This window comes from Python bivittatus, unplaced genomic scaffold (assembly GCF_059951505.1).
Source record: "Python bivittatus isolate LINGU-HERP-01145 unplaced genomic scaffold, Pbiv_v1 ctg000080_np1212, whole genome shotgun sequence".
NCBI classification, from domain to species: Eukaryota; Metazoa; Chordata; class Lepidosauria; order Squamata; family Pythonidae; genus Python; species Python bivittatus.
In genome coordinates this window covers 89,921,364-89,939,311 of record NW_028277035.1, presented here as the reverse complement: position 1 = coordinate 89,939,311, position 17,948 = coordinate 89,921,364, and the positions used below count along the sequence as shown (strand labels likewise).

General features: G+C 43.4%; 1 protein-coding gene across 3 annotated transcripts in view; it reads right to left on the bottom strand.

Moving 5' to 3' along the window:
• Nucleotides 1–659: 659 nt before the first annotated feature.
• VWA7 (von Willebrand factor A domain containing 7) overlaps nt 660–17,948 on the bottom strand; it is a 40,669-nt gene continuing 23,380 nt past the window's right edge. For all 3 annotated transcript variants that reach the window (XM_088134652.1, XM_088134651.1, XM_088134650.1), the window contains exons 10-17: nt 16,595–16,774; nt 13,849–14,026; nt 11,132–11,284; nt 9,717–9,809; nt 8,608–8,888; nt 7,146–7,282; nt 5,898–6,066; nt 660–5,219 (exon numbers count right to left, since the gene is read on the bottom strand). In XM_088134652.1, the coding sequence (XP_087990778.1) occupies nt 4,707–5,219; nt 5,898–6,066; nt 7,146–7,282; nt 8,608–8,888; nt 9,717–9,809; nt 11,132–11,284; nt 13,849–14,026; nt 16,595–16,774 (1,704 nt within the window). In that variant the 3' untranslated portion in view covers nt 660–4,706. The remainder of the gene's footprint in view (nt 5,220–5,897; nt 6,067–7,145; nt 7,283–8,607; nt 8,889–9,716; nt 9,810–11,131; nt 11,285–13,848; nt 14,027–16,594; nt 16,775–17,948) is intronic.

Sequence of the window (17,948 nt, the reverse complement as noted above, 5' to 3'; positions counted from 1 at the left end):
CCTGTCAACGACGCTTTAAACTGGGATTCCTCACTGTGTGGGGCAGACTTGAACCTGAAGAGAGGTAATTATTTTCCTATTGATCCTGCATTCTGCATCACTGGCCTGTTTCACCGTCAGGCCCAGAACATTGAGCGAGTCATTGTAAAATCAAGTCTTGTTGGCAATGGCTGGTGGGGGTCTTCCGGGCTGTGTGGCCGTGTTCTGGAAGTTTTGTTTCCTAACGTCTCGCCAGCACCTGTGACCAGCATCTTCAGAGTGCAGGAGCACAGACAGGAGCAGTTCTCTCTTGTTGGCAAACTTGCCAGTCGTTCTCTCCTTCCTTAGTTGCTGCCTCCCCTTGCTGGCGTGAATAAGCAACTACATAAAAAAGAAATCCCAAAGTTGGTATAGTACATTATTACATTATTAATGCTTTCTCCTTTCACTTCCACCCAGGTCCCCCCAATTATTGAACTATTTCATTCTTTTAAAAATGTTTTTGTATTTATTCCGAGGTTAACATCATGCAATGTATTGAAATGAATGTGCAATTAAAATTTTAAAAGTATTTGAATGTCTTTGAACTGGGTTCCATGGGGAAAAACGGGTAGCGAAAAAGTGATCCACTTCTTCTCTAGTGCTGAAACAACGAACATTAAGGAAGCAAATGCTTTGCCTTGAATTGAAGTTGACTTTATTGACTTCATGCTCAAATTTCCAAAACCCTGCTTACATAAATCTCTATTTCCATATTCACAAAAGGCACTCACCACAGACAACCAAAACAAAAACATCTGGAACTAAAAAAATAATTTGCATACAAATATAAAGAGATTTGTCAGTAGGCAAAAATATATAGATCAGATTTATTAGGAAAGGCTTCTGGGAACTGGAATAGGGTCGCACAAACAGGCAATTGGAGGCTACGTAAGCATCCAGGTTAAGACGGAAGAGTCCAGAAAAGGATCAGGTCTAACGCTCACTATTCAGAGCAGCTGAAAGAGGTTCAGGCTGAAAGCTCCCACTGCTTTCTGCTTCTCCTGGCGTTGCCTGTGGAGAAACAGGTAGTAACCACTAAGGATTCTGACCTGGAAAACCAAACTTGCTTCCCCAATCGTATTAGCAAGTTCTTATGGCTACTCTGAAGTCAATAAAGAAGGCAGGAGATCTGACCACAAGTCATGGAGAAGACTATTGAGATGGGCTATTGGATGAAGGGCAAGATCTCTTCTGTTGAACACCCAAAGAGTGTTCTTACTCTCCCCCCATCCCACCCCACTGGCCAAACATATCCATTACAGGTAGTCCTCGTTTAGTGACTGCTTCATTTAGTGACTGTTTGAAGTTATGATGGTGATTAAAAAAAAACTTTGCAACCAGTCCTCATATTTACAACCTTTGCAGGTCCGTAAAGCAAAGGAAAGCTGAAATAAGATCATAAGCACAATTGCGGTTTCACTTAGCGACCGCTTTGCTTAAGACTGAGCTGCCAGTCCCAGTTGTGGCTGCTAAATGAGGACTACTTGTATATAGTAGGGGAGATGGGTCATTTTTGGTGATTGGGATCTGCATTTAGCTCACGGACTGCAGTGGGCAGAATAATGAGAATGGCTGGGTAACCTTGGGTGAGGATGATTTTTTTTTAGTTCTTTCTGTTTTAGAGGTCTTGCTTTCTTTTTTAATCGACTTACGAGGTGATTTTAAAGTTTACACTAAATCATTCTTGTCTCCTAATCTAGAAATGGGCAAACGGTGCTGCTGATTTTCAGCAATTCAACTGCCAAAATTCATTAGCACGGTCGAAAGTTGCAGAAAAAAGGCAGGGTTAGATTCCATACGTGGTCCTGGAGCAGCAGTTCCCCAGAATAGAGGATTCAGGCCGAGCACTCCATTCACACATTTCAATGAAGGCTTCTACGTGCCTCAGTGTTACCTGCTTGTGCTGCATCTGCTCAAAAGCAGTTTCTCTTTTGCCTCCCCTGTTTCACGCATACCGTCTCCTTACAAAGAGGCTTGGTTACATTTTGTGCATGCTGTCATCCTGTGATTTGTGCATTTTCAAAGAAAGGAAGCACGGTTACGTTTGGCAACAAAACGAAATGTGAAAACAAGGTTTATTTCTGGTTGAGAAATCCTGGCTTCTTCTAACCATGGCGTGACACTATAGATGAATCTAGAAGCCTGGATTCTTCCTGGTTTGTTTTTTATGCTTTTGTTCACAGAGTAAACAAACCAGGGTTTGGCCCAAAACAATATGAGACTTACACTAGCTTTTGAAAAAGAGCTCAGCTGGCTTCATTTTCCTTTTCTCTTCTCATCCCCCTTTCCTTCTTATGCTGGAAGAAGGAACGGGGAATGAGGAAATAAAAGGAAAAATTATCACCCAGGCACTTCAGGACCTCTAACTTTTCCCCCTGAGCTACTCTGTCTGGCAGGTGTCTCCTTTGAGGCTCACGGTGCAGAAGCTGATGCAGCAACCAAAAGACCAAGGCTGGGAACAAATGTCCCATGGCAAAAACATGAATAGGCCACTATAAGGAATCTGGGTTGCATGAAAGAAATGTTAGGGAAGAAGGAAGAGAGAAAAGGGTTTACCAGTATGGGGAGGATGATCAAAAGGGGAGGGAAGATAATTCAGAGGCAGGGTGGAGCAGCCCATCATCAAGATCCTGGAGATGAGGAATGTTAGACCATTAAAGCCTCTGGAGCACAATTATCCAAGACCAGGTATAAGAATGAACCTAAGAAAGGTTGTTCTTGGGCTCAACTCCCTAGCAACACAGAAGAAGGTTGAGATCCAGAGCCCTGCTTGATGATCTCTTGGCTAAAGTGGAAGGGAAGAGACAACTCATCCTTCAGTACCAACTCTACTGGACAAAAGCTACTGACTTCCTTCCCACAGCCCAATACTTGGAATGACTCTCCAGGTCTTGCACTGCCTGGAGTTTTTTTTTCCCCCCTTATCTTTGAATTTTGGTTCAAAGATGACCAGGGAAATGGGAATGCATAAGAGGTCCTGCATGGCTCAGTGGAATGGATGTATATCATGAATGGTTTCCCTTCTGTGAAATCATGTTATCTGCAGATAGTAACAAATGAATGGAGATTCCAAGTGCGGAAGAGACTGGGTGAAGTAGACAACACAACAGTTCTGTGACTAATGGCCCCACCATCACCGGAGAGGGTCTTGTGTAAAGACAGGAGCTTTTTAAGATGCACAAAATTCCATTCTTATTCAGCCCAATGGTAAAAACCTAGCAAAGGGAGTTATTACTGGGTAACTGTTATGGAGTAATACAAAGAGAGCCACGCACGACACATAAGAAACAGTGTTGTGTTTTTCCTAGTACCCTCAGGAAGAATATTCAAAATTCATTGAATGGAATAAAAATTATATTTTGTCCATTTTAAAAGCCTCTCTCCTTTGTTCCTAACTCAATGCCTTCCCCCTAGAATCCCTCTGGATCTCCTTCTCTCTACACAGAGAAGTTGGAATGCCACCAATGTTTGCCTTAACACTCAGATTAATATTTTACAACCCAAACCATTCTCTCTATTCAATACTACACCCTTCTCTTCCTAAAGAATGTTACAAAGTGGCATAATACTTGTTTTGAATTAATGCTTTCTATGCTTCACAGAATGTTGGTTGTCTACATAATGATGTAAATTAATGGTTAGTATATGCCTATTTGTTCACAGTTTAATCATTACAGTATCTGTAATCATTTGGCCTATCTGTAATCATTTCTATATCAATAGCGCAATCATTATAGAGTAAAATTGAGATGTATCTCATTTATGCATGATATGTATCACAGTGAAGGACCTGCCAGCTTTCCAGAGCATGCTGTGATTAAACTTCTACTTTCTAGGAGCCTTCATTCCAAATTTCCTCAACCTTGTGCCTTTCAGTTACATTCCTTTCATGCTGAGTGGAAGTCCAACACATCTCAAAGACACCAGCTTGGGGAAGGTTGTTTTAGCAGAAGCTGCTCCAGAACAAAATCAATCCCATTTCTTGGTAGTCAAGAGCAAAATAATTGGCAGCATATGCCTATGGTCAGAAATAAACTTCTGCACTGAAGACCAGAAACATTTGGAGAAGCTGGAAGAAGAAGAACAGCAGGCACCATGCAATGTGTGGCAGGGTCATTGGGGGGGGGGGAGAAGGGGTGGAACGATGCAAGAGATGGGGTCAGCGTGCTCAGCCTGTGGGACTAGCAAGCCCAAAACTAGTGCTGTCCATCAAAGCCTGTGGTTCCTAGCAGCAAGACTGTGGGTTCAGGCCCCCAGAGGCCTTTGGACATTTCCTCCTGGGAAGTCATATCCCAGTGCTAAACCCCATTCTCTGCATACAGATGTTCCAATTTCTATCCATCTCCAGTTAAAAAAAAAAAAATCAAGGAGCCCAGATCATCCAAGAGAGCAAGCTTATCTTGGAAAATTGCCACCTGATAGATTAACAGTCCTGACCACATGGATCAACAGCTAGGTTCAACACAAGGTTGGGTTCATGGATGCTCTGCCCATTAATGAGAATGATTCTTGCTCTCTAACTCAGCTCTTCCAATCAGGTAGGAAGACTTCAGTGACTTCCTGCACACTGACTGTGAATCCCAGTGCGACATCCAACAATTCCTTTGAGGAATTCCTTCCTTCCTTTCACAGGCACCAACGTTCAGATATTGCTCTCCTGCTCAGCCCATCCCCTCTTTTTAACTTTACTCTCTGATAAGGTGAAATGCCATCATTTCCCAGCAGAGGGCAGCCTCCCATACATGATAAATGGGGGCCTTAAGGTCGTAGCTACACACGGCCAAGAAGACTGTTGATATCCACCACCAGATTGTGTAAGGAGGAACAACAGCTCTATTAGCAGCACTGGCAACATCTGCCACCATCCTAAAATCCTCTGGAGTTAGGGTTACTGTCTTGCCAGGAAGGTCAGGGGGCAATACTGCCACTTGGCATCTATATTTCTCCCCAAGCAGGTTGGTGACCACCAGTTCCGCCTGCTGTAAGCAACAGTCTGAGGTGTAAGTGACTAATTCCACCAGCCCGTGTGCTCGGTGAGGAAGCGCAGGGCCTTCTTCCACCTGCACGGAGCGGATGCCGGCTTTGTCCCAGATTTGCAAGGTGGCTGTCCAACGTTGGCTGCGGCAAGGGGACTGTGGTGGACCACAGGAATTCTCTGAAGATGTGACATTGCACACTGGGGATGAGATGGTCTCCACCTGTGATGAAAGAACAACGAGGACAAATTGTAACAGATAAAAGAATGCAGTGGCAAGTGTTTGTGTGAAATAATATTTTTTTTTCAGTATTGTCTTAAATAATATACCTGTGAAAAGCAGATGCAACTTTATGGCAATGTACTGCCATTCGAAGTCGCTTGCCAATATTATAAAAATATTACTAGTTTACTGTATTGCTTAAGAATGCATGCAGCCCAGTGGGGTGACCAGTGAATCCCCCTAGGCTCCAAATCCTAGATGTGGCCTCTAGTTCCAGAATCTCTTGTAGCTGTAATTCAAGACATCATCAAGGGTCCACTTACTTAGTGTAGAACAAACACATTAGGTCATTTAGCTAGCTGCGACAGTCAAGAAGTACCCAAACTGCACAGATCAAACATGTCCCACTAAGACAGATGTTTTCCATCCCTTTTACTGACATTGCCTGTTCTCAAATTCTGCCGCCTTTGGGAAACATCTCACTGTGCATAAAGATAGAGCTGTAGCATCTATCTACTAATCATCGCTGCTCAAGGCAGTGATGATTACTAGATGAGATGGCTCTCCTATCTGATCCCATCAAATTCTTTTTGTCAGAAATGAAGAACTCCCCAAACCATCCAGTTAGTGCTCTCCTTCAGAGCCCTTTCCAACATGGTTTCTTCACCCATGACTCACCAAAGGTTGAGGCATCACAAGAAGATCAATATGGGCAAAATCAGGATCTGCAGATGAGTCAAGATTGTCGGCCTGCAAGGTTACTGTAATCACTGACCCAGGTAGAGCAGAATCAGAAATATTCAGGAATATCTGTCCTGTTCCTGTTTGGTTAAAGCCTAATTGCAGTCTGCAAGAAAGAGAAGTTGAAAATGATAATACTGTTGGACAGTCTAGGTTACATTAAAGAGTAGGGCATATAGCTTGATTGGAACTAATGCTGGTTGCCTCCACGGACCATCTGAAACATTCCCCCAAATCTTGTGTATCCACAAGTGACTGAAACTGGAGCCACCTGCATGAGAAGCATATACTCCTAGATGGAGCTCCAGCGATGCCAGGAACAAGGTGGGGAACCTGAGGTGCTTCAGATATTATTGAACCGCAATTCCCATCCAAGGTGGGTAACAGAGAAGAATGCTGGGAGTTGTAATTAAGCCCCATCTCCGAGGGTCACAGGCTCCCTTTACTGGAATGCAAGGGTCTGGACTAAGAACCAGCCTGGAAGACAGAGGATGCTAAATCTAAGCTGAGCAGGGCCTGTTAGCGATGGGATGGGAGAGAACCTGCAATTCTACATATGCTGCCTTTCCTCTGAAGAAATATAAAGAACTATAAAAAGAGACAAAGCAATGACTGGAAAATATATGCAACCAATTGCATACCTTTGAGAGACTGCATAAAAATTACACTTACAAATCAGAAAAATGTTTGTCATCTGTATTACAGGGGAATGGTTGCATGAATCCCTATTTTCTATGGCTTACTTTTTCCCTGCCAGACATAGGAGGACAAAGACTTATGCAGACTTCTGAATCCTCATCCCCAGATACCTGGAAATAAAACTGTTCGGATTTCATCAAGCGTCATCCAAACACTATCTCTAAAAAGGATTAATAGTTCTTCCAAAAAATGCAAATAGAGTTTTACAGGAAGGTCTATTCTGTTCTTGTCTGCAGTGTAATTTTGAAACATAAACAGCCTTGACTCTAGATAGACGGGAAATGCTGTAGATCAGTGTTTCTCAACCTTGGCCACTTGAAGATGTGTGGACTTCAACTCCCAGAATTCCCCAGCCAGCCATGCTGGCTGGGGAATTCTGGGAGTGGGTCCACACATCTTCAAGTGGCCAAGACTGAGAAACACTGCCATAGATCAAACTTCAACATAAGAAAAAAAAATCTAATGTTGCTTATCCAGAAGTGTTACCTGGCATTAGAGATGTTAGCTGGAGTCTGGGGAAGACTAATCACTTTCAGTCCATAATTTTTAGATGCACCAGGATTTGTCACCTTCCAGGAGATGGAAACACATCTCCCTGGGAACACAGGAGTCTCTCTGCTCAGCTGGAACAAATCAGGGTTTAAGTTACAGAACTAGGGTAGAGACACTGCAAAGAAAGAGCTCTGAAAAGACAGTTCCTTGGGTATCTGCTGATAGATTTGTTAGCAGGTCAGCTTCAAAACAGAAGACAGCTCAGATGAGTATTCGCTCAGGCCAATCAGGGAGATATCTGAGGGAGGAGATTTTAAAACTAGCCCTGGATAGTGGGAGAAAAGTATTGGCCTGATCTTGAAGAGGAAAGATCTCATAAAATGACAGAAAAGGGAGAAATGGAAAAGCACTTTACCAGCATGAAAAATACAGAATGCCATCTCTGGGGTACTCTACTGAGAGTTGATAAAACTGGAGAGCAAAAATAGAAAAGTGACATGATGGTTTGGACACATTTGCCTCGTCCTTTGTAAGGAGCTGTTTTTCGATTTGTGGCAATCACTTTTGTTCAGCAACACTGTGGTAGAAGAAAAATATCTAGAAAAAGGGGTTTTGAGACTCCTCTCCATTTGCAAGGGACTGAAAGCAACTTGTTCTAGATCCTCAAGACTGCCCCCATTCTATCTGGTGTGGCTGCCACGGATTTCCTATAAGAAAATCATTCACACTTAGGCACCCAGGATAGGAAACACGTTTCATTTCCCTAAATAATTGCAAGAGAGAGAGAGAGGGAGAGAGAGGGAGAGGGAGAGGGAGAGGGAGGGAGGGGGAGAGAGAGAGAGAGAGTTGGCAATTATTTAGGGAAATAAAACATGTTTCCTATCCCAGGTATAGATAGATATATCTACACACACACACACACACCCAAAATATTAAGAAGAGAGCCAATTTGATCTAGTGCAGTGTTTCTCAACCTTGGTGACTTGAAGATGTGTGGACTTCAACTTCCAGAATTCCCCAGCCAGCCATGCTGGCTAGGGAATCCTGGGAGTTGAAGTCCACACATCTTCAAGTCACCAAGGTTGAGAAACACTGGTCTAGTGGTTAAGGCTCCAGACTAAAAACCAGGAGACTGTGAGTTCTAGTCCTGCCTTAGGCATGAAAGCCGGCTGGATGACTTTGTGTCAGTCCCTCTCTCTCAGCCCAACTCACTTCACAGGGTTGTTGTTGTGGGGAAAATACAAGGAGGAAGAGGAATTAGGTATGTTCACCACCTTGAGTTATTTATAAAAATAATAAAGGCAGGACAAAAAATCTAAAAAAAAAGAAGCAATAATCACTGGAGATAAAGTTCTACAGAACAGAATGTCTATAGTAAAATAATGATAGGAAAAGGAGAAAAATGTAAAATACAGCTGTGTGCCCCAAATCTTCCTCCTTGGCTTTCCTATCTTACCTCTAGGAGGGATCCTGTGACGGTTGCCACTTGAGGAGCAGATCTCTCCAACTTCTGGCCTTCACCATCCACTCCACGTACCACTATGGAAAAGCTGTTGGTAGTTGACAGTGTTTGAGGCAGCTCAGCCATCAACAGATCCATCCGACTGTCTCCTCTCTGTAGCTTCAACTCCCCAAGGTTGCCTGTCTTCGTTTCTAAGTTCACCGACTGTAGCTGAACGGAGCCCAACTTGGTCTGATTCAGACCAATTGCCATTATGACCAGGTAAGTAGGCAAACCTGTCGAAAAGCAAATTAAATGTGAATTGCACCAGAATTGCATCCAATCTCTAAACAGCATGGTGTGCCTGATTCTTTTAATCCTCAACCAAGGACTGTGTTCGTGTTCTGACTAAGGACGGAGATCGTTCTAAGGAATTGCTGGATCTTCTGTTTTCTAAAGTGTGGAATTCAAGTCCTGCCGGTGGGGTTTTTCCTTCTTTCCAACAATGAGGTGCAAACTCAAAGCATCACAGCACAGACAGGGATGAACATCTGTAGTTTTCTCCCCCAATTTCAAGTCATCCTGTATTTGGGGTGGTACTTTTAGGAGATCAACTCAAAAGGTGGGAGGAAGCAGGATGAGGAAATGATGCTAAGAAGACGGTCTAGCGTTGCTGTCTCCATCACTAAGATGGAAAATAAGATGAAGCAGAGATCACGGAGGCTTCCACAAAAAGGTTGGCCAACCTTACTAATCAAAAGGCATAGTGGAAAAGATGCCACCTTTTCCTGCTTTAGAGATTATTTTTTCTGGAAAGGGGAAAAAATGAAACTAGTATAGGGGAAAACATTGAAGAAGCCAAAGCCAAAAATGTTGGACAGGACAGCTGAGTAATAAATGCCTCACCTAAAAGCACAGTGTGGGAAGGATTAAGGAAAAATCCATGATTTTTAAGGTTGAGGTATGATGGTACAAGTTGGTGGATAGTTTCCCATAAATTCACACCCTTCAGAGATCAGCTGTGATTGCCAAATACATAATGGAAGGCTACCATTAGATAAAGACCTCTCCTTTGTGTAAAAGCAAACATGGATCTTCTGAACGGGAGCAGTCTCCACATTTACCTTCAACAGGAGGACTATCCAGCATGAATAACCCTGGGTGACGTCCCTCAACAGGAACAGCAAAATAATACAGGAAATCGAGGGTGCTCTGACCTGTCAAAACATTCAGGTATTTTAAAACCAGACCCACTACTGTGGTCAGCAATGGACTAGGGAGTTGAAGGGTACAGCTCTTTAAAGACTGAAAATGCTACCTTTTCTTCACTGGCTTTTCTTTAGAACACAGAATATTACTTCCCCGTTACAGGTAGTCCTTGACTTACGATCATTCGTTCAACGACCAAAGTTACAACAGTGCTGAAAAAGGAGACTTATGACTGGTCCTCAAAGTTGTGGCCATCCCAACACCCCCGCAGTCACGTGATCGTGATCTGGATGCTTGGCAACTCATTTGCACTTACAGCAGTTGCCAAGCAGCCGGTGATCACATGATTGCCATTTGCAACCTTCCATGTTGGCTTCCCCAAAAAGTCAAAGGGGAAGTTGGCAGGGAAGATTGCAAGCTGCTGGGATAAGTCTTCCCCACCCACACACCCTCCACCAGCCCCTCTGCGCTTGCGACACACCAGTCACTCATGCACCCCTGTGCACCCTCCTAAGCCCACACCACACCCCAGCACACCCTCCCCGACCTGCATGGTACCTCTTGCACAACCCCATGCACCTTCTCCAACCCATGTGGCACCTCTTGCACACTGCCGTGCACTGCCGAGCACTCTCCCCAACCCACACAGCTCTGCCACGTACCACTGCGCACCTTTCCTGACTTGTGCCACACTCTCGTGCACCTCCCCAACCCACGGCGCCTCTCATGCACCTTGTGCACACTTGCCAACCCACACCACACCCTTGTACACCCTCTCTGACCCACATGGTGCCTCTCACACACCCCCTCACACCCTTGCACACCCTCTCCGACCCTCTCCCATACTCCCTCACTCCCTCCCCCACCCAGCTGCAGCCATTTACCTGCTTGCCAGCCTGGGACTTGCAACTTCCTGCCAGCTTCCCCACAGACTTTGGTTGTGCGAAGCCAGCAGGAAGTTGCCTCACCTAACAACCATGGGATTCAGTTAATGACGGCAATCGGGACTGCAGGGATTGCCATTGCTAAGCAATGTGGTTGTGCTTTATGACCGCATCGCTTAGCGATGGAAATTCCAGTCCAAATTGTCATCGTAAGTCAAGCAGTACCTGTACATCCCAGGACTCTCTACTTGTTCTGCCCTTTTTTAACCCCAACACTTAATACACGGCCATTTTTGAACTGATCTGTTAAGTAAACCTGGCCAATACAAATGACAGAAAACTACTGAATCTTTACATTGGGGGAGACAACCTACAGCCCTGAGATCAACGTCCCCATACCTAATGGTCCTGCTAAGCAACTAGCCCAGTTTAAACCCACTTCTCACCTTGAATGTACACCGAATAATGCCCTTTGGACTGGAGTTTCAAAGTCCATTCACCAGGATGGACAGGAGTGGAAAGGAATGCTCTATAAATTCCACCGATGGACTGGATCTTGGCTAAGGGACCGTGAGCTGTGGCATCAGTTTGGAATCTGTCTGTACAAAAGTGTATGGGAAGAACATCAGTAGTATTTAAGACATAAACTCAAGTGTTTTTGCCAAGCATGTTATACAGTGAAAAGGCAGCCATGTTTGCTCTCTGTTTAAGAATAAGATACCCAATAAGTCAACAGGAATCAATGCTATTTCAGTACCTTACTGAACAATCCTATACTTAGTATTCAGATACAGTGGGGTACAGTGGTTAAGACAGGGTTAGGCAACCTGTGGCCCCAGGGATAGACATGACCCCCAAGTCCCCTTTTCTTGGCACCCAAAACCCCATCTGACTGATGAAAACTAAAAGTACGATTTCCTTCCATCTTGAGATGGGAAATAAATGAAAACTCTAACAAACTGTACAATAAGCACGTATTTCTTTAGAAAAAAATAAGAAACCCCCTCAAAGCCACTCCTATCTACATATGTATTGTGGCCTCGCCAGCTCTGGAACCCTTAACTCCCCAAAAATGCGACGCGTGGTCTTTGGCCATCAAGGGTTGGCCATTCTTGGGTTCACCTGGGACCCAGAAGATTCCAATTCCAGTCCCAGATTCAATCCTGGGAAAAACCCCTGGAGAACCAATGTCAGTGAGTGTCTGTGACAGCAGGTGACATGGACCACATTCCAACTTCCCTATAGAATCTTGCAAATAGAATCCCCATACCAGCCCCCAAAAGAGCAAGAATCATGGAAATTGAGTGAACTGGAATCCCTATATAATTAAGAGAGTGAGTAAAGTTCTTGATTCACACTTTGCAGCTAAAGGAAGCATTGTCCTACCTCAGCCTAGGTTTCTTTATGGTCTTAAGGTGTCATTGTAATTTTAATTTATCCATGTACAAAAAGAGCAGAGATGGAAGCATAAAGGAACATGTGGGAAATCCAAATTTGCTTCCCCATACCCGATCTTCACAGAAAGATATTTTTATCACACACAGTTGCTAGTGTGACATGTTAGGATTAAGAAGTTCCAAATTAAAATACTCCATCAGACACAAAACTCACTGGATGTTCTTGGATGTGTAATTTGGTTGGTTGCCAAGGCCTAGTAATAAAGATTTAATGTGGGTTGCTTGGTTGTGGCTTAGCATTTGTAAACTCAGACATTATTGTTTGTAAACCATAATTTATGGCTTACAGCAGGCCTGCAGAACTTTTTTTAAGGATAGCCACAGCTGATCATTGCAACAACCTTGCTAAAATGGAGTCTTCCAGCTCCTAGATTCCTGGAACCAGGACGAGAAAGGCTGCCTTAGAGTACTGACCATCCATCAGGATAAAAATAAAAGGAAAGATCTGAACCTGAAGATTTGAATTAGCAGGTGTCTTCCAGCTAAGCTTTCTGATACTATTGATTTCTGTCATGCATTTCCAAAAAGTTCAGGTGGAGTCCAATCACCACTGTTCTAGGATATTCCTTAAAATAGATCAATTTACATGGCTATTACTTGTTTATTTCTGTATTTCTGTGGGGGATTTTATTTATTCTGCAGTAACTATTCCCTCCTCACCACTCAGCTGCTCTTCTTGGAGCTGCCCTTAAAGCAGTGTTTCTCGATCCTGGCAACTTTTAAGATATGTGGACTTCAACTCCCAGAAATCCCCAGCCAGCATGCTGGCTGGGGAATTCTGGGAGTTGAAGTCCACATATCTTAAAGTTGCTAAGGTTGAGAAACACTGCCTTAAAGAGTACTCAGAAACTACAGTTGGTCCAAAACACAGCAGCCCACATAATTCCTGGTTCCTGGCACTGGGAGCCTGTAACACAGCTTTGCGGGCCCTGCATTGGTTACTGGTTGATTTCCAGGTCCAATTTAAGGTACTAGTTTTCACCTATAAAGCCCGTAGGATCACCTTCTCCAGCCAGGACCAGCCCAACCAATCAGATCTACTAGGAAGAAACTACTAGGAAGCAGCTGACATTGTAGAATAGCCTCCCTCTGGAAATTAGATTGACCCCCTCTTTGTCCATTTTTCAAAAACTGCTGAAAATCAAATTGTTTTGGAGAGCCTTTCCCTGATTTGGTGTGGCTTTCATTTTCATATTCTACTTTTATTATTGTGGTTTTTCTTATGTCACTTAGTGTCATTGTTTTTTAAGCCTGTCAGGTTTGTGGATTGTACCATGGATATTTAAACTGTGCTATTTATTCTGTGTAAGTCACCAAGAGTGTTGTTGTTTTTTAAATTGTGGTGGTGGGACAGAAATCTGTTTAATAAATGCAATAAATAAATATTCATTTATTAGATAACATAACCCACATTTTTGTACAGGAGCTTAAGGTGAAATATATAGCACTCTTTCCTCTTATTTCCCCCCCAACAACTCTGTGAGAAAGACAGACTAGCCCCAAGCCCTCCTGGGTGCTTCTATGATCGAAGGTGGGCTAGAATCTGATCTTCCCACTGCTAGTCCAGCATCTTAACTCTACACTCCATTTGTTTCCTCAAAAACGAAGAAAAAGAAACAATTTATGAAGTATAGAAGCATTTTTTAAAAAGTACAAGACCTGAAACATGAAAACAGATCAATTTAAGAGAGAATATAGATCGCTACCTGTAGGGTCCCATATTTCAAAGAACTGCACGGCACCTTGGATGGTCACAACCACGTGGTCCACCAAACTGTCAATCCAGAACTGGTGGCTTACCAACTGGGGAGCTTGCTTCTTTGTCCTCCGTTGAGTCCCTTTAGATCTCAAGATGTTTCCTTTGTGGTAGCGAAAAAGAGTCACCTAGAAAAATAGGATACTTTCCATCAGTCAAGATGGGAAAAACCAACCTACTTTCCTTCCTTCCTTCCTTCCTTCCTTCCTTCCTTCCTTCCTTCCTTCCTTCCTTCCTTCCTTCCTTCCTTCCTTCCTCCCTCCCTCCCTCCCTCCCATCCATCCATCCATCCATCCATCCATCCATCCATCCATCCATCCTTTATATAGCCACCCAGAGATAGGCGGGGGAGAAATCCAATAAATAATAATAATAATAATATCCTGCCAGACTCTCCATGGATTCTTAGCTATTTACATCACACAAAAAATAATCACATCTAACCACAATAATTTAAAACTTCCATGTAAGAAAAACAATCAACAAAATTATTAGCAGTTAAAAGCACAAGATATTATGAGAATAAGCAGTAATAACATAGAAGGTCACCCTAGTTGATCTCCAAATGCTCTCCAGAAAAGCTCCATCTTTACCTGCTTCAAGAAAGCACCTCAGGAGGGGCCTCACTTAACCTCAGGTAGGAGGCTATTCCACAAAACGAGTGTCACAACTGAAAAGCAGAGCTTGCAGGACCTCATTCTCCACACCGCAGGAATGTGGAGAACCACAAGCAATTTCTCCTGGAATGATATTCTCAGGGGGCTCAATCCTGGTTGGAGAAGGCAGTCCTGTAAGTACAGTACCTAGGCATCATGCCATGTAGGGCTCTATCGGTCAAAACCAGCACATTGAACTGCCCTCAAAAACTGACTACCAGCCAATACAGGGCCTGAGGCATAGTTGTGACGTGCATCCTCGTGGCGCTGTGTGCCAGATAACATGCAGGCACTAATTGCAGTTTTTGAGGGGTCTTCAAAGGCAGCCGTCTCTTGAGTACATTGCAGAAGTCCAGTCAAGTACTGGCGAGGGCATGATTGCAAGATCCTCTTATTTCAGGCTGGGCTGTGACTGGCACACCATCTGCAGCTGGGTAAAGGCCCTCGATCTGCCCATCCAGCAGCATCTGTAGGTCATGGACGACCCTCAGGTTACAGACCAGTACCTTCATGGGTAGTGCCTCCCCTTCAACAACCAGCTGAGAAGATTAAAAGAGCTGTGCTGAGGCAGACCAAAAGCTGTGCTTCTCCAGTCTCCTGGGCCTACCCTGGCCAAGCAGATACCAACAGGAAGCCACAAGCAGGGCATGAATGCCACAGCATCTCCTCACAGCTAACCTGGAGAGCTCAATTTCCTCCAATACAGGAGGGAAACTCCGGGAGTTCCTATCAATGGGAAACTACCCATTTGCTAAAGAAAGTGCCACAAAACTGTCTTTGCAGTGTTTATTTTGAAGCAGAAGCAAAGGCAGTGAACTACTGAAATTAATTGGCTCATCTATGAAGCTGGTCAGAAGTTCAAAATGGCAAAATGGGAACATACCAAGGTACTACATTACAGCAATGTTTTAATGAATGAAGTTGATTGTTCTGACAATGCAGTGTTTCTCAACCTTGGCAGCTTTAAGATGGGGGGACTTCAACTCCCAGTATTCCCCAGCCAGCATGGCTGGCTAGGGAATTCTGGGAGTTGAAGTCCCCCCATCTTAAAGTTGCCAAGGTTGAGAAACACTGTACCAATGTTTGCTGTCTTTCATAAAAGTTCTCAGAATAGTACATACAGTCCACCTTCCCTTAAACCAGTGGCTCCCAAAGGGTGGTCTGGGGATCCCTTAAGGTCCCTGAGACGTTTTCAGAGGGCCTGTGGAGTCAAATAAATTAATTAAAATTTCTCAACTTTAATTTCTAATACAGTAAATATTGATAGATATAACCCACATAAACCAAAGTTCCTTGGGGTCCCCAATCATTTTCAAGAATGTAAATGGTTCCCAAGACCAAAATGTTTGAGAACCATTGCCTTAAACTCTCAGAGCAGAGAGATACAGATATTACTTTATACCGCACCACCATGGATGGCATTTCCACCCTCCTGAGGTTGGAAGTCATGTAAAACAAGAAGACAAAACAGATATTAAAGGAAGGGATCAGTTAACAAACCATTAACGATTACAGCAGAAAACAAAAGAGAATAAATATTCTAAATAATCTAAATAATATTAATTGAAAAAAATCATTTTAAGAACTATATAACTCATGACAATGGCAAAAAAAGGAAGTAAAGTGACTTCAAAACAGGGCATCTATGGGGGGAATCAAAACTTCAAGATGACAGCTGTGGTCATGTGATCAAAGCCACATCCTTTTTTATATGTCATATAAAGGTGGAGGGGCTTTGACCATGGTGTCGTAGCCACAATCTTGACGTTTTTGACCACCCCCACGCCACTGCTTCCAAAAATTAGGATTGTGAAATGATGCAACAGGTGCTTCCGATACTCTTATGATGAATGAAAAATACTTTCACTCTAGTATAAATAGCAAAAAACAGGACAAAAAGCAAACTGAAATTATTTAAGTGTTTGACCAATCCAAAAAACGGTTGTAGTCAATTAACGAGCTCAATATAGTCCCCTTAAGATATATATATAGGCAGAACGTACACAAACACACATACACACATATACACCTTGCCATTACCGAAGATAAACTGGATTCACCAATAATCTCAGCCATCCGCCGGATGTTATCGTTGTCTGTAAATATAATCTGGCCCCCTGAACTGTGAGCTAAGTGCACGTACAAGTTGAATCGGTCCGAGGCAAGCGTTTCCCGCTTTGTTCGGGTCTTGGATGGGTCTTCTGTGATTAGGAAGGTCACCTGATATTAGGTTGAGAAATAAAGCATCCGAGACTTAAGATCCAGAATCCAGAAAATTCTAAATACAGAATTTGTGGAACAAAGAACCAGTTTGGTCTAGTGGTGAAGGTGCCAGGCTAGAAAGCAGGAGATCGTGAGTTCTAGTCCAGGTTTAGGCATGAAAACCAGCCGGGGGACTTTGGGCCAGTCCCTCTCTCTCAGCCCAACTCACTTCACAGGGTGGTTGTTGTGGGGAAAATAGAGGAGGAAGGAATATTACGTACATACGCCGCCTTGAGTTATTTATAAAAAATAAGAAAAGCAGGGCAAAAAAAAAACTTTAAAAAATGGTTTAGAAATATGGATTTTGTATGCAAATGACAACGTTGTGTTTGGAATCAGTGCTGAGGATGGAGAGTATTTATTTATTTATTTGTTTGTTTATTTATTTAGCAGACTTATCCCCACCCATCTCCCCCCAATGGGGGACTCTGGGCGGTTTACAACAAATTAAAACAAATAAATACATAATTAAAATGTATAAAAAAGAAATACACATTTACACAAAATGGAAGGAAGAGAAAAAATCCAAGAGGCCGATGGAAGCAACGCCAGGCCTCTAGGGGGCTAGCCAACCCCATTTCTATACAATGATGGATTAGTATTTATTTGATTTTTTGTTTTCATTTTGTCATTAGATTTATATTTAACCTTTCTGCTAGGAGTTCAAGGTGATATACTCCTCCTCCAACTGGTTTCCCAAGATCACCACTCGGTCAGTTAGATTGGGCTGAAAGATACTCCTGGGTCCAAGTCACCCAATGAGCTTCCATAACTGAGGATGGACGTGAATTCTGTTCTCCTCAGTCCGGAATCCAACCAGCAGCATTTGCAGCAAACCTAACTGCGATGAGTCCAATATGCTAACATGCCCACAATGATATCATCACCCAACTGCTGCCCTTACACACGTGTGTCCCAATGGCTGATGCAAGTATGGAAGTTGCAACATTTGTGTCTTGATGCAATCACACAGTGTCATTACTCTCTCCAAGACACCCATGAGTCTGGCTCCTTAACCACAGCACCCCAGTACAAAACTTTCTGGGATGCTGGGAGGAAGAGGCTGGCATATTTTGCACTGGCATACTGCGCAGCTGGAAAGAAACAGACCAAAAAGAAAACGGTTTGATAA